At 53.2% G+C, this 16,146-nt stretch overlaps 4 protein-coding genes across 4 annotated transcripts; all 4 read left to right on the forward strand.

The window, feature by feature from the left end:
* Positions 1–300: 300 nt before the first annotated feature.
* On the forward strand, positions 301–1,844 carry J4E88_010126 (uncharacterized protein; the record flags this gene model as incomplete). Its single annotated transcript, XM_049403721.1, has 2 exons — positions 301–843; positions 891–1,844. The coding sequence occupies 2 exons, from the start codon at positions 301–303 to the stop codon at positions 1,842–1,844; spliced, it is 1,497 nt and encodes a 498-aa protein (XP_049250501.1).
* Positions 1,845–5,252: 3,408 nt separating this feature from the next.
* Positions 5,253–6,170, forward strand: J4E88_010127 (uncharacterized protein; the record flags this gene model as incomplete). The annotated part of the gene is made up of 1 exon (XM_049403722.1): positions 5,253–6,170. One exon carries the CDS (start codon positions 5,253–5,255, stop codon positions 6,168–6,170), a length of 918 nt encoding a protein of 305 aa, XP_049250502.1.
* Positions 6,171–7,322: 1,152 nt separating this feature from the next.
* On the forward strand, positions 7,323–8,780 carry J4E88_010128 (uncharacterized protein; the record flags this gene model as incomplete). The annotated part of the gene is made up of 1 exon (XM_049403723.1): positions 7,323–8,780. One exon carries the CDS (start codon positions 7,323–7,325, stop codon positions 8,778–8,780), a length of 1,458 nt encoding a protein of 485 aa, XP_049250503.1.
* A 1,706-nt stretch (positions 8,781–10,486) lies between these two features.
* J4E88_010129 (uncharacterized protein) lies at positions 10,487–12,259 on the forward strand (the record flags this gene model as incomplete). Its single annotated transcript, XM_049403724.1, has 1 exon — positions 10,487–12,259. One exon carries the CDS (start codon positions 10,487–10,489, stop codon positions 12,257–12,259), a length of 1,773 nt encoding a protein of 590 aa, XP_049250504.1.
* Positions 12,260–16,146: the final 3,887 nt, after the last annotated feature.

Here is a 16,146-nt window from a genome sequence, read left to right on the forward strand (position 1 = left end):
TTCCAGGCCGCAGCGAAATCGGCTTTATGTCTTGCGCCAGCTGTTCCACGAGATGGCTCTTCAGGAGTTGCGTCCATGGAGTGCCTTCCTCCGTCGCCAAAGCCCGTCCAGCTCTTCTTGCATCCGGGGTTGCCCATCTTTGTGAAGCCTTCACCACCGTATCTCAACATCCTCTATCTGCTTCCATAATCATTGAATCCGCGAATAGTATTGCTGCCTCAATCATCCGGCGCTTTTCACGACTGCGATAGGCTACACACACACACGACATCCACGATGACTGAATGCCCCCATGGGATAATGGAAGGAGTGGGAAAGAATTCGATAGGCTGCAACCCGCATACCTCGAACGACTTGGAAGCGGACCCGACTATGGGTCCACCCTTTGACATCATCACTCCAAAGGATACGGCCGAAATTCACAGCTTTATGAATGAACATGGGGTTCTGGACACCTTCTCGCAACTAGTGGAACTGGCTTCTGGCGGATCATCGTCCACGGGCGACCAGTCCTTCCTTTCCGATCTTGACAGAACTGGATACTCCACGAACGCGGATACAAGCATAGTCGGCTGTGGTGGCCCAATCATACCACCATTCGAACATTGCCAATCAGGAGACGACGTGCAAAACACGCTATCTATCGATCAACAAGTATACCCGAATGACCTCATGGAGCTAAATCTCAGCTCCACGGTCGACGACTTGAGCATGGCTATTTGCCGAAGAATGCCGTCTGTTAGCTCGGGTGTGGACGACCACGCCACGTCATTTCTACTCGACAATACCCCAAGTGGTGTTAAAATCAGAGTTGAACAATTCTTCGAAATGTTCGCTGTGGATGTAAGTTCGCATCTCTTGCAGTGATTGATACCCGCTGATCCACATAGGACGTACTCAATCTTAAACATCTCAACTCGAACGACGAGTGGGACCCGCACACGGTGCAGATCGTGACAGCCTTGATGCCATTTGTGCTTCCAACGTGCGACCAAGGACCAAAGCGAAAGCGTGGCAGCAATGATGACGTTACGTCCCGACCTTCGAAGAAGAGAGACAAGAAGTCAATTGAATGGTGGAGAAGGTGGTCGAGGCTGACGCGCGAAGACATCGCACTCGACTCCGAGCAAGTGACCGTCGTGAACATGGGTCTAGGCGTCCTGCGAGACACCGGCGCTCTGGGTAAGCGAAACAAAGGTACTACCTTTATGGACGTCTACGCCGCGCATGTGGGCAATATGCTCGCTACAGAGCGTGTTACTGCGCTGACCAGCGTCCAATATGTGGTATACGCCATCTTTTTCCACATAGCCTCTACGATGGACCCTGCCAACTGGGTAGCGAAGGGTAACGCTGGTCAAGTAAGGGGGAAGTTCTGTCCCTCTGCGGTACGACGCTTGTTTTCCCATTGTGGCGGTTATGTGCCTGGTGGTATGACGCCGGCTATTTTCGAGGAGAAGTTACGCGGTTGGCAAGATCATGGGAGAAAGTACGAGTTCATCGGTGTGCACCTTGGCCTTGGAAGCATTGTGCATCTGGGATCGGTATTACACCACACGCAGCTCAAGACGATGACGAAGGGTGGCGAGCAAGCAGTCGATGGTATCAAATCGAGCGAGGTGGCCTTCCGTCATCTGCGAAAACTGGGATTACCGGAACTAGCGAAACAGTCAGGTGCTGATGCGCTGATGCATGATCTCCTCTGGGAGATCTTTGGGAGCTTCCTCGACTTCCCGAAGCGGGTGGGTGATTCGCAGTTTCCCGCATTCGTCGAACACGCCCCAGCGCAGCTAAGTGCTAGCATCATCAGTGACAGCGGCAGCGATGATGGCCAATGTGATTGAGGGTCGGCGATCAAAGTGCGCGGAGAGAATTCTTGGGCGATGTTATAAGGGCATGAGGGGTATGTCTACGAGGGAGCGAAAAGACGGAGGGGCGAGAAGACCGTCGGCAGTATTGAAGTACTCAAAATAGCAAGTCGTGGCACCGAGAAGCGAAGATATCTTTGCTCCCCAGGACCCTGAGGCATTGTTCCGGTACTGTGGAGAATGTTCTCGACGTCCTCGAAACGTCCACTTGTGTGTCCGAGCAAGCATCATAAACGCCAGCAAACTTCTCTTTGTTCACGACCCCATACTCATCGCCTGAAAGTCGCATTCTTCCCGGCCATACTTCCACCTCTTCTTTCAACTCCCCTGAAGAATAACAACTTTCGTCAATAAAAGAAGCCAACCAATAGGACTTAGCAGATATCTGTCTAGCATGTTGGCATCCATACTTGAACATGTCGGGAGCAAGGCCGCCATAGGCTCGGCCGTAGCTATAGCCGGAGGTTGGTGGGCGTATACGTCATCTGGCCGTCTTCGGGGATTCCTACGGGCCCTCTTACGAACGCGCTACGCCAAAGTCGCAGTCATCGTGGTGATTGTTCTAGTCGTGTTATGCTGCTCGGCTGATCCAGTCTCGAACCGCACCACGTCGCCGTCTCAGCCACGCGCTCCAATCAATCTGCATGATCGGTATCGCCGATACAGACCTTACTGGGTGCCAGAGAAGTATTCCGACGAACCTGACGAACCCGACAAAACCAATGCGACCAATGCAACCATTGCAACCGTCAAACCCAACGAGCGCGACGATACTGAAAGGGCGTAAATTGCGTAAACGTAGCTTCCAACAAGAAAGGCAGGATGCGAGAAGAAAGTTAACAAGATGCGCGCATGGTAGGAGGTTGCACGATCTTACTCGGGCAGTAAGGGCATAAAGAGGAGAGAGGAAACCACTGAAGCTCGTATGTAGTATAGCAGGTAGCAAAAGTGTAGTTCAAAATCGTTTTTGCCCGGGTAATATCGCGTATATTGCTGGAAAGAAGATATATGCGGAACGCAATCGTTGACGAAGACTCATTCCTGCTTCCACGTAAGTTCATGCGCTATGAACACAATGAGCGGTAAAGCCTCTCGAATCTCGGCATCTATCGCCATGTCTGTCATCATAAAGACGAGCCTGGGCGCACGTGTCTGTATCGTAGCGTCGTTCGCTGCCACCGTGGTCGCGAATATGGTCACGAACGGACTGCCATTTCTGCCGTACGGAGGGGAGGCGGCGAGATAGACGTTTTTTCTCGACGGGCGATTCCGTATGCGATCATCGGGTATTTCGTTCGTGGTTTGAGGGATGTGTGTCGGAAGCAAATGGATCTGGAGGAAGCTGAGCTCGACGCTAAGCCAGAGCTGTCTGGTTCGGACTAGCGCAGGGGCTGCCCCTCGATATCACGTGTCCCGAGCGATTCTCGAGGTCCCGAGGTTTGTTCTCACCAACCTTAATACCACGCTCAACACCATTCTCCGACCAGCCCCTTCCTAACGACAACATCGCTGGCTTGAGTTCGCCATCAGCGATGACTCAAGTTCTTATGAAGTCTTCCATGTTCGACGTGGCAGAGGAGAGCGAGGTGGTGGTCTACTTTCGATGAGTGTCGCGTTCATCCAGATCGGCAGACTCTACGCCGCGCAAGCCATGCCTCTTAGGGGCACCGCGACCCTCGGCATCCAGATTCACTCGCTGCGCAATGAATCGTTTGAGAACCTTAAGGATTCGACGAAGATAAACTTTCTCAGTCTTCCGGGATGGCGCGCCCGAACGCCGTTGGTATCGCGATCCGCCTGCATGGACCAGTAGCTCCACGTCAACCTAGGAAAAAACTGAACAGGTCTGGAGCCTACATCGACGTTAGGCTACCTACTTTGCAGGTTTCTACGTTAATGTAGGCTGCAGACCTGTTCAGCTTTTTTCTTGTATGAGGTGGCGCCGCGGGAGACCTTGATGGCGCTACACCCGCGAATTGCAACGCCGTCTTGAGGTGCAGGCCGCGCCAATGACCGATCTCGCTGAAGAACGCAATTCTTGCCAGCACTGCGCATTAAATTTAGGCACAATGTCAGTTGAACTGAGGCTTATCGCTCCAATCAAACTTCATCGTATTACAATACGAACATCGCGACTTCCGAATACATGCGCCACCATCGAGCCTGTCAAAAACTGACAACTGCCTAAGATGTTTTTCCAGCTGACCTTTCTACTGCTCGAATCTCACTCTCAGTCTCTGCCTATCCACGTCAAACCGTGTCTTCCACCGTAACCGCTACCATATTCTCCTACTCCAGGTGGCATCGGCGGCAAAGAGCCTCCCATGCCGAGCCAGCCTACCGAACCCTCTTGGAACCACATGAACTGCCTTGCCAACCTTTTTCCATAAGTCCCCTTCTCCTCGTCCGTCATCGCATCCGCAGCGGCATGCAGTCGTCCGAACAACTCTTCGATATACGCTGCGCGAGCAACTTCCGACATACCAGACATCCCTTCGCTACGCTCTCGTACAAAGATGACACCGAATCTTGCCAGCTCACCGCGCAACCTGGTAATCCAAGCCTCACGGTCAGAGGGCTTCATATCCGCTGGTATGGGCACGCCACGGAGGTACCAGTGGGGACAATTGAACGATGCACCATTACGGCCGAAGAAGTAGCCAAGAACAAGGACTAGGCCGAAGAGTAGGGTGTTTTGGATGCCAAGGTAGAGACCGACAGTAGTCGCCAGAAGACTGAACAGGCCAAAGAGAGTGTTGGGGTGCATGAGCCACCACAGGGCATCGATAAGGCGGAGATAATCCATGGCTGAAGTCAAGTCTGAATGGATGACCAAGGACGCGGGACGGTGGCTTCGACGTATAGGAAGCAGGCTTCTGCAACCGGAGGTGTAAAATTCCGTTCAGAGATCGTTCGCAAGGTAGCAGGGTAAACGCGTTCCTAGTTTAAGAGAAACAACGATGCTTTATGTTCCTGTAGGTTGTGTAGAAAGCGCCCACGATGGATGTAGTCAAGCTCTCGGACGACGCTTACAGCAACGAAAGACTCGCATCCGGCAAAATCGACGAGGCCGCGAGTCTTTCTGTTTCACATTTGCGTCGCAGCGAGGCAAATTTTCTAATGTCACGCGTGCCCCCCAGACGACGCTCCTGTTTTTATTCAGAGTGATAATATGTAATGTGGAACTACACGATAGTTGAAGCTTTGTTTGACAGACCAAGCTCCTGTTTTCCATCAGCGTGACTATATATTCCCGGGTCGAGGCATCCACGTCGCACTAATCCAATATTCTGGTTCGTGATCATTAACTATACCACATCCATCACATTAGTCTAAAACAAAGATACCATCCCTTTCACTGCGCGCATCGCCTCCACCACCAATATGGCATCATCAGGTTCCAAATCGTTCCAGGATCTCCAAAAAGAATTCCTGGAAAGCGAAGCCAGACGTCCCGCGAACGACACCCTTCATTATTATCGGCAACAAAACCAAGCCATCACCACACGCCTGAGCCAGGCTCTCCACAAGTTGAGCGAGTACGACGAGCGCATTAAGGAGGCCCAAGCCAAAGAGCTCGAGCTCATTGACGCCAACGGGCGCATCCAGTTGCTGGAAGAAAACTTCAAAGAGGTCATTCGTCACATCGATCCGATGGTCAAATGGGAGTCGATGAATAAGGCTGTGCAGGACTTTGTGACTGGGGTTCTTCGCGACAACCCGTCAGCCGACGACGGACACGCAGCAGCGAGTCGTCGTGATCCAGATCTGGGACGATTCGTCCGCGTCATGTTGACCAAGACTTCGGAATACGAGCATCTTCTTGAACAACAAAATGTCGAGATCGCGAACTTGAAGCTTCAGCACGGTCGGGTCAAACCCAGGACCACGGAAATCATCGAAACGAGGGACTACAAAGACGCATGTGATCGAATGCACAACATGGGCTTTGTGATGCAGTCTATATTCGAGTACGCCTACAAGGGCTTCCACCACCGAGAAAACGTCAGTCCCGAGGAAGAAAACTACATGAAATACCTCTGCACACTGTACGCGCGTATCGCACAGGTCATAGAGTTGGGCTGGAAAGATGACAAAAAGAGGAATCTGGGAGAACGCCCTTTGCGATCCGACTTCCACACCAACCATGTTGAGTTCAACGGGGAGGACGGTATGTATTTGACGACAGTGATCGAGGTAGCGCAGGAGGTGAAGGACGATGAAAGATGCGTGGACACTTGGAAGAACCCGCATGGGATCACGGCAGGTCTGGAGGCATTGATGAAGGTCGCGCAGCTGTAGGGCGACTTGAAGGAGGAGAAGACGAGGTCGTGCATGTGAGATGATCGCGGGATTGAGTCGTTAGGGGGACCATTCGTAGTTGATCTGGAGGCCGTAGTTGAATGAGAAGAGCACCTGTGCTACTCCCATGCTCCAACCGAAAGTTGCTTCAACGCAATGTACCAGTTGTCCGCTTGCGTCTTGGACATTGCCGTTATGTAGACCCTGTGAACTGAGTCTTTGGCCGGCGATTTATGTCGTAAGGCCACAACGCAATCCGACTGCCATGAGACGAGCATGTCTTTTAACAATAGCTGTGAGGGTATAGTCTTCCCTCGTTCGTCATCATCCTCCACTCGCAAGACCAGTCGCTGGTGTGATGCGTCCAGTGAGGCGAGCACTTGAATCGATAGAGCGCGGTCGACGACCGGTGACTTCGAAGCATACAAGCGATGATGAGATGGCGATGCCGATAGTATCGGAAGAAGAGTCTTTGGGTCGGTATGACGTTCCATCAGGTCAACTGGGCGCGGCAACTCTGCGCAGGCCTGCCAGATTATCGATTGACTGCGAGCTATAGGTAGCCAGTCTGGTGGATCGTCTAATATCTGCCTGTGTGAAGAGGGTTTCAGTGTGATGGTAGGATCGATTGCTTGAACAGCTAATGGTGGTATGGCTTCCTTCAAGTGCTTTAGAAATTCAGCGGTTGTTTGCGCGGTCATAATCACGACACGATGGCAGCAATAAGTGGGTGGTATGCAGATTTTATATGAAGTATGAACTGTGTAGATAGCTCAACACTAGGCAGAGGGCGGGAATAAGCGTGACAGGGTCGCCCTCCAACGTTGGAATGATTGTGGGGTGGCGGAGGTAGCTGCGCGGTGTGAGGACGCTAAGCCGGTAGTGGCTAGACACCTGCAGGGACCAATACCGGCTGTGAGCGTCACGACGCGTAACAAAGGCTCTATCAATCGAATGCAAGACCAGCTACTTACAACGATTAAACAGTTATTAAAGCGCTTTGATTCCTGACCGTGATCATGGCATTCCCATGTGCTTTTCGACATGGCCCTCTCCCGAGCCGACGCCTTCAGAGTCGCCAGGAGGGCCACGCAGCTGACGTGCGACGCGATTGAAGATGAGCTCTGTCGACGCGATGTACTTGAAAAAGATATGCAGGATCAGTTAGAGGGTCTCGAAAGACGCAAAAAAGAGTTGGAACGCAGGGTCGAAGAGAGTAATGCCCATATCATGAGACTGGAAGAGGACAACCGACAGCTAGGGCATAAACTCGGCGAACTACCCATCCAACTCGACGCAGCCAGGAAAGACGCCACTGGCGAGATGAACGAGTCGTTGAAGAAAGCCCGTCAGGCACTTTTCCGTCACATCAATCCGGTCCTGCTTTACTGCCGCGTGCGGCCCAAGTTGCCCGCCCAAGGATCTGCCAACAAAGCACCGTCGCAGCCCATCTCGAAATGGAAGTGGAACGACTTCTCTATCATCAACGGAGCGGGCGAAGCCTACAGCTTCTGGCGTGTCTTTGGCCCCCATTGCCCTACTGCCAACGTCTTCGATGAACTCGAGCCGATGATCCAGACCGCTTTACACGGACAGCACATCATGCTCATCACTTATGGCGAAACGCAATCCGGAAAAACGCACACTACCATAGAGCCTAACGCAGCTGATCCCTCACTTCTTGATCGCTTTGCTGCTCTCGCTTTCCCGCAATACCAGATCTACGTCTCTTTCGTGGAGGTGTGCTGCAACACGCCCCATGATCTACTGAGACGTGAGGAAGGCAAGCTTGTAGTAGGCAACAGCGAGTCTTCGCGGGCCGATGTGTTTCTGTATTCCAGCACAGGCCTCTACTTCCGCTACCAAGGAAAAGGCGGCGGGTACATGACACCCACGGTGTGCGACTCCGCCGAAGAACTCAAGAAGCTACGAAGTGAATCTATCCGGCGCCGCGCCAAACACCATGACAAACCTACGTCTTCTCGTGGCCCTTCCTGGCTCGAGCTTCGGGTACACGATCGCAACGACGGCACGCTTAGGGGCATCCTTACCATCGTCGACCTCATGGGCGCGGAAGACTCTGCCAACCAGCTGGGTAGACACAAGAAAGAAGCAGAGACGGGTCGAACGGTCAACTACAAGGTGTCAGAGTATCTCAAGAGTCTGCGCGACCAGCATCGAGTTGCCCGACCCTCCACACTACCTGACCGTACTCCCACACGGAGAAACAACGCTCATCGTGAGCATCCCGACAACTTCATGCGTATTCTGATCCCCAGTTTCGAGGGTCAAATACTCGACTCGCCAGACCTGCCGCGCGTCGCTGTTCTGGCGCATATATACGAAGCTGCAGAACATGAGAAGCAAAATCAGACCAGCATGGACGTGATGGAGGAATGGCGGACCAACCTGTTGGATGATAGGAGGAGAGGTGGAACGCATGAAGCATGCAACGAATGCGAAGCAAAAGATAGAGAGAATGCGCTTTTGAAGCAACAGATGTATGAGTTGGAAGTCGAAAGAGAATCTTGCAGCGAGCTGGAGGATGTGCCGCGCGATGTGAAGGAAGAGAAGTCTCTGAGGGAACGCTTCACCGAGCAAGCGAAGTAGATATGAGTCCATCGCCGCCTTTTCCGCATGTATGACAACATGAACCCCATGTCGTGTTCATGCTCCTTTGCAGCCGTCTGGTGTTGTAGTAGTCTGGAAATTCTCGACAGGAGGCCAGTCCTCAGATCATGTGATTCGATCGACGTTCGATGATTCACTTGCTCAAGGTGCACTAATGAGTCAGAATGTTCACCACCAAACTTCCTATGCCTACAACCTTATTTTGTATGTAAACAGTGATGAGAGCCCTGCAAGCACAGTGGAGAAGGGCGGTATCTACAAAAGCTAACGTAATGCTTCCAGCCAGAACTCAAGACAACATCTCTCGAATACACACAACCAACTTGATCGTACCAAGGACCAGAAAAGCACGATGAACCAAACAAACTATACATCCCTAGGGAGCCAGGTGCTCCACGAGGCTCACGAGCAGGGCAGGCAGTTCGCATTACTCATTGACGTTCTTCTTTTGCTCAACATGCTATGTTGTACTTTACACCACACATCACGAACCCTCTCTTACTTCAGGATATCCCTACATGAATATCTCATACAAACTGCTAGAGGCCTGAATGACTGGATCAATAAAAAGACAGGACTAGACAAACCAGCGGAGGGTTATAAGAAATACTCGGGGATCGAAGGGTTGGCGCTGGACATCTGCAAGGGTGTGGAAGTTCTGGCGCACATGAGCAATTTTTGTTTTGTTGTTGCCGGTATTGCCTTGGGGCTTGGCATCGACGTCGACCGCGGTACTGTACGCATGTGCATACTGTGTAGCTGCATGGCTATTATGGTCTACGCAATGGTCGAAGCATCCGTGTTGCGTCGTCTCAATCTCCCGGAAGAGATACGCATTGAAGGAAGTAGGATCGAGCGCTCCATGCTTTTTCCAGCGCTTCGGCTAGACGAGCATCCAACCCATCCACAGGATGATACTTCTTCCACCACAACTTCCAAATCACAAGCCGAGACGAAAGAGAAGACGGAAGCGCGATGGATACCTGTAGAAGCGGACTTCGGCACAGCTTGGGGCAGACGTTCTAGAGGATCGCAATGATTCAGAACCGGGCGTTACGTCAAGGAAAGTGCTGAAGTTTCTCTCATGCCCGTGTAGCGGATCATGGACCAGAACGATGACGGAGAAATCGCGTAGTAGATCTACGCTATCTTACTCATCGGCAGCTCTTCGTGATCTGTTATCGAGTTTGTCCGCTGTTGAGGCCATACACGACGTTTGTCGTTCCGAATTTCCGGAAGGGTGTTATACCGCACAACCTACATTCACGTAGCATTCTCAATTAGTATAGCGTCAAATCAAATTACCTACTGCAATAGTTTTCCTTGATCGTAATCGTAAGCCATGTGACTTCTGGTCGTAATTGATCTGTCAGATATTGACAACCTCGGGATGTTGAAGGGTTGCCAAGCTTCCCGGGTTCAGTCATGTGCGCCGCACCATGCCCATGGCGGCGATGGGAGTATCGCAGTCGGCGTTGATAGCTATGCCAGTGAATTTCCAGGCAGCAGTGTGCTGGAACAATGTGGGCCGTGGTCGCTTCCTTCGTCACAGAAACTGGCGAGCGCAAATCACGTGGGGAGTCTTGGCACGATCAGTCGAGCTTGTGCAACCTGAACTCCACCCTTCGCTCCCACCACGGTCGCATGCAATCTCTACTGTCACAACTCTTTCGAAAACACTCACGATGCCCCCAAAGAAGAACGCTGGGCTTCAACGGCACACTGCCGACATTGATGTCACCGCCGTCCCGGCGCGAAGGCAGCGCGGGCGACCACGTAAAATCATGGAGGATGCGCCCATAGCTTCGCCCAGCTCTCATCTACCCAAGCGACGTGGGCGTCCGACCAAAGTCATGTCAGTCGAGCAATCGCCTGCTGCAGTCCCTGCAGTCCCGGAGAAGCGTGATCGACCCCAAGAGAAGGCCCAAGACGACTCGTCAATCATCTTGTTAGGCTACTCCAGGCCACCAAATCCACAGATGCAACCGGCAGAGAGCGCCCCAGAGAAACATAGTAGAGGTTTACCAGTCATTCCAGCCCCCGCGGTTCCCAATAAGCGAGGCCGACCGCCGAAAGTTGCGCCAGGATCGGAAGCTTCACCAGCTGATTCGACTCCCCTGATACCGCGAAAACGAGGTCGTCCGCGGAAAGCCATCACCGAGAAGGAAGCCGCTGCTCCAGCCATTGCAATCGCGACGATACCAAAGAAGCGCGGTCGCCCTCCAAATGCCGCTCGGGTTGAAGAATTTGGGATAACCGCGGCCGTTCCAGTATCCATGGGCGCAAAGAAGAAAGGCCGGTCGCAGAAGCTCGTCCCAGCAAGTGAACAACCTCCACCAGTCGCGCTACCTAGGAAGCGCGGGCGGCCGCGCAAGGTACCCATGCAAACTGAGCAGCCGGTCGATCCAATACGGGATTTAGATCCGGTAGCAGGGAAGCCTACTAATAGGAGTGCAGCATCTTCCATGATCATTGTCGATCCATTCTCTATCAGCAAGGATGGGCGACCTGCGAAGCGCAGGAGAATGCATCATGGGCAGAGACCACGCGCTGTCGAGTCTGTTCCCGAAGACGAGCGGCCAAGCTGGGGTACCAGATTTGTTGATGAACTTGGAGAGCATGCTAAGATAAGCGATCAACGCGGTTCGCCGTCACGGAAGGATACCGATACGGGAGGTGATGAGGTGCAGGCGGATGTGGAGGTCGATGAAGATCTCGTAATGGGCGAAGATCAAGTCGTGAATGTTCCCGGGGGCATTCGTGCGGAGTTTGAGGACAGCGAGGACGAGACGTATCATACTCCAAAGTCGAGTGGAGTGAACCCTCGACACTACCATGAAGACTCCGTCGTCAGCTTCTTCGATCCGGACGTTGTAAACGATGGAAGCTCACAGGCCGTGATCTATGAGGATGTTGATATGGGCGCCATCGATGTTGCCGAGCAGGACGTCGATGGGATGCGACTCGCAGAAGAGGCGGGGAAGTTGTCGCAAGAAGAGGTCGTTAACCCGAGAGGCGTCCGTCGCGACCATTGGCCAAACAAAATCGAATGCGAGAAGCGTCCCATTTCCACCCCGCAAAGATCCCGCGAAATTCCAGAGACTCAGGAAGAACAGATGTCGCCCAGAAACTACCACCAGCTTGCGGAGGTCAGCCAAACTGTGCCAGATACAGCGCGAACAGCGCAAACCGCCACGACCAGCGTCCAAGCGAATTCAATGCCCTCACAAACCTTGCTAAACGACATCGACCGCCAGACTGCCTTTTTGTCAGTCCCAACGGCACCGCTCCATCCAGTATACTTAAGATCTCCGCAGTACCTCCAGATCGCCGTACCAGACATCGATGCCGCAGCTCATCGGGGGACGCTGATCGGGCCTTTGGTTGTTCAGCACGACGAGTATCGATATCGCATTACAGTGCATGTAGTGCGAGAGAAGAGACCTGATATCGCGTAGTCGTGGCATGGTAGAAGGGGTGCTTGTGGTTCAGAGAGGGGGACAATGGTGCGAGTGAATATGACGGGCTAGTTGCGGGACTGGCGTTGAGGGTTTCGGGTCGCGGAGGAGGAGTGGATCCTTAGTATCGAAGACAAAGTCGAAAGGGTTGGGGAAAGGTCAATCGGGATATCGTATTCGGCCGCTGGAAGTGGTATATCGTATGTCGTACGCTCTTCGTTTAGAAAAAAGAGGCCTATAAAACACGAGATAATGGGTGCGTCCAATGTCCTCTCTTATTGCATATGTGAAGGATGAAGTGACTGTGGGTGAAGAGAACTTGTCTTTGGGTACCTTAAGAAAGGAGCGAGATATCCTGAAACCCGGAGGTTTCCACCAAAGAACTCCTGCACTCACTCGCCATTGCACCGAAGTATGAGACAGAAGACCATGGTATCAGAAGAGGAACATCCAGCCTGCGGCGGTGTCCCGCGACCACATACACTCCGGCGTGCCAACTCCTGTCTCCTCGATGCGCCTCACCGTCATGTGCCTACATACTCAGTCTTGATGGGCCTCAGTATTAAAGGTACGGCGTCATGATGCTCGGCGTATCGATCGCGCGTTGTCGGTCGTGTTCGTGGTCCTCGGCGATGGGTTCGAGCTGCGCTGCATGCAAGTATTGGAAGAGTGTGCTGATAGAACTGTCAGCATGGATCGTCTGATAATGTGCGAGAATTTACTCATGGAATGGGGGGAACCTCGAATATTGCTAGCATCTTTCGAGCCAAAGACTCATGCTGAAGTCTGAACAGCGGGAGGTGCACGCGCCCAAGGATGGTGTATTGTGCGGCTGTCTCCAGTTGTGCCAACACCACCAGATCATGCAATGTCTGGATTCTGCGCGACTGGAGTTAATCGCTCGTTTGTCTTCCATCTCGTCGCACCCATGGTGTTGTATTAGCACATCTCCTTGCTGTATGCACCCCTCTTCATCGGCGCATCTCCATGTCCAAACCAACAAGTGTCTTGTGCCATCCAAAAGCTCTTGCGCCCCTCATCGTATGACTTCGCTCGCGATTCCAGGCAACCGACAACTTCGAACATGCTGCCTCTCGTGTTCCACCACCAGCTGCAATCGAAGAAGTATACACCGGGGCATTGCGGCCGAAAGCCGATGTTCACGCGGTAACGTTGCGTTATAGCTTCGGCTCATGCGGGCGTTCATGCGGTAACCCAATGCGTGTGAGGGGTATGGAACTCTCGCAAGGTGTATCGGTGTGTATCGCTCGCGTGGGGCTTCGTTGCGAAGGGGCCGGAGGGCATGGCGTAGGGTCTTGACAGTGTTATTGCGACAGGCTCGTGGTGGACGGGGATGCTCTCATCGAATCACAGCATGCGACATCGCGAGTGGTCTCCGAGTGAGTGAGGATGTTGTATGAGGGGTGCTAGGTTCGACGATGCGAAGGATGCCTCGAATGGGGGCTTGCTTTCATTCCCAGCATCGCTCGTGGTGGCTACTGACCCGTCATGCGGATTGCGGACGTCATGTAGACATCAACCGGGCAAGACGTAAGGTGTCTAGAAAAGAAGGCCAGTTCTGTTGTGTCAGGGAAGACTCGTTGACGTGGCTGGAGTAGTTGACGATGACGATGATGCCGTCTGAGGGACGCTAGATTTGGGGATCCTTGGCGCGGGAGCTGTCATGTCTGGTGACGCCGGTGGTGACAGCGAACGCCATGCAAATATCACCCGGGCGGAATTGGTGTATGTGATACACAAGAGAATGTAGATTGTCTAGAAGTCACTCTAAATGACGTAGTATCTCGTCGCAGGTCGCCCTGATGTTCCCCCAATATGGTGTCTTCTGGCTATGAGAGAAGAACAAGGGAATTGCGACGATGTGACAGCGATGTCAGATATCGGATGTGAAAACTTGCATGATGGTATCAACGAGCGCTAAATTTGGGGCGGCCGGAAGCCATATGATTGTAGTAGTGCGTATGGTCATGCCCTAGTCAGCATGATGGCATATCTGATGTTCATTCCCAGCTTAGCCTTTCTACACAAAGCAGCCTTCCTCCGCACACGATCTAATGTAGCCACCCGACCCAACCCAATCTCCAGATCCTCCTGTGCTCGTGTGTCCATCATGCTCAAGTTCATGCGAAAGTCCGATTGAGTGGAATGCCCGACGATCCTTTCACACCAGGAGCTGCCGCCCGTGACGGCTCTCTCCCACATCCGGTCGTACCACATCCACGTTCCGTTGTATATAAGAATGTGATCTTCATCGCAGCCTCATCGTTCATATCATTGGGACTGTTGACCATGCTTCCATACGTGGACAGAGAGTACGTGTACGGAAGCGTTCGGTGAATATCGCGCGGTATCGACTGCGTTTGAATGGGGAGGAGAAGACCGCAGGATCTATGTGGTCACTTCTATTGCGCATTAGGTCGTGGAATGGTAAGAGGGGATGAAAGGAGTGTACCGGCCACTTGGCCCCACATCTTCGCGTCTCCGCCGGAGATCTCGGCTTGACCATGGCTGGCTTGGGTGGCATCTTGCTGCTGTAGTGTTGGTGGACAGACGTGCTCCTAAATGACCGATGTGAATGAGATGGTCCAGCGGAGTTGGTTTGCTTTTGAGTGTCTGGCACCAAGACTGCATGTGGTTGTGGCGGTTCATCCTGAAGATGTGATATCGGATGCAGCTGTCGCGATTACCGGCGCGGCGCGAGGCCGATAGAACGCCTGCTGTGTGTTCGATGACTGGTAGAAGAGGTCGGGCTGGGGAGGTGAGTTGCACAGCGCCTCATGCCCCCTTTCCACCATGTCATCCAGAGCGAGGTACGCCATCGCATAACCTGGGCAGGTGAATAAGTCGCGCTTGAGGTAGGTCGCGGCGTTGAATTGTGTATCTTCGGCCGATGTCGATGTCGTGGGAGAGGAATTTGTCCAGTGTTGATTGCACAGCTGTTTCTAGGCGGGAACGATTGCAAGAGGCATACTGGAGCAACGAAGGCATCTGAATGGGCGGGACCTTGATCTTTTCATCGCGGTGGTGATTCTTCGCTGGCCGGATTTGCCAAGGTCAAGAGGATGAGGTCAGCCATAATGAGGGCTACGGAAGATAGCGATAGAATGCCTGGTGCCCCGCGCGTCTGCAATGGCTGCTGGGGGAGTGGAGTGGTAAAGATACTATGGTGTGTTGGTGGAGGGATAGAACATGGCGGCGTTGTTATCGCCGGGCGGGTGTGCCATCTTAACTCCGGGCGCCCTCACCATCAGCCTGCGCTGGCTCGGTACGCCATCCACGACCTCGCGCGAATCCTGCTGCGCATCGCTTTTGCGGTGTCGCGATAGCTAAGTTGGCATCGCATTGGAGTTTTCATCACGTGCAGCCATCATTCCCAAGACGCCGCCCAGAATGCGGCTCCGGGTGTTGAGGCCTGCGATGTGCTGTGCGACCTTCCGTATTGGCCGTATAGTTTCGTTAAGGGTCGCCCTTTGACAGCAGACACGCAGACTCTCAACCACGCCGCTGTGGAGCCCCGACGCTCTCCATGCACGCCACGACTGCACATTCCTGATCCCCAGACTCCTGCACTCTGCGCATATGTGCTGCTTCGGTCGCAAGCGCTCTGCGACTTTCAAAGACAGACCACGGTACCAAACATGCGCTTCGTCGGCCTTCTCCCTGACTGACAGATTCAGGACCGCGTCATCCACCGCAGATTGCAATGTACGCCTCGACACGCCGAAATCAGGCCAGCCCAATCCCTCCTTCTCGACTGAGTCGCACCTCACCGACACGCCGGAGCAAATCATAGAGCGGGTGGGTGGCCGACTCGTCATCCCATACCCCGAACAGGACGGCTGGCACGAAGGGCTGGATTGGCGCGA

Source organism: Alternaria novae-zelandiae, assembly GCF_023758075.1.
Source record: "Alternaria novae-zelandiae strain BMP 2774 chromosome Unknown scaffold_29, whole genome shotgun sequence".
In the NCBI taxonomy this organism is placed as follows: Eukaryota; Fungi; Ascomycota; class Dothideomycetes; order Pleosporales; family Pleosporaceae; genus Alternaria; species Alternaria novae-zelandiae.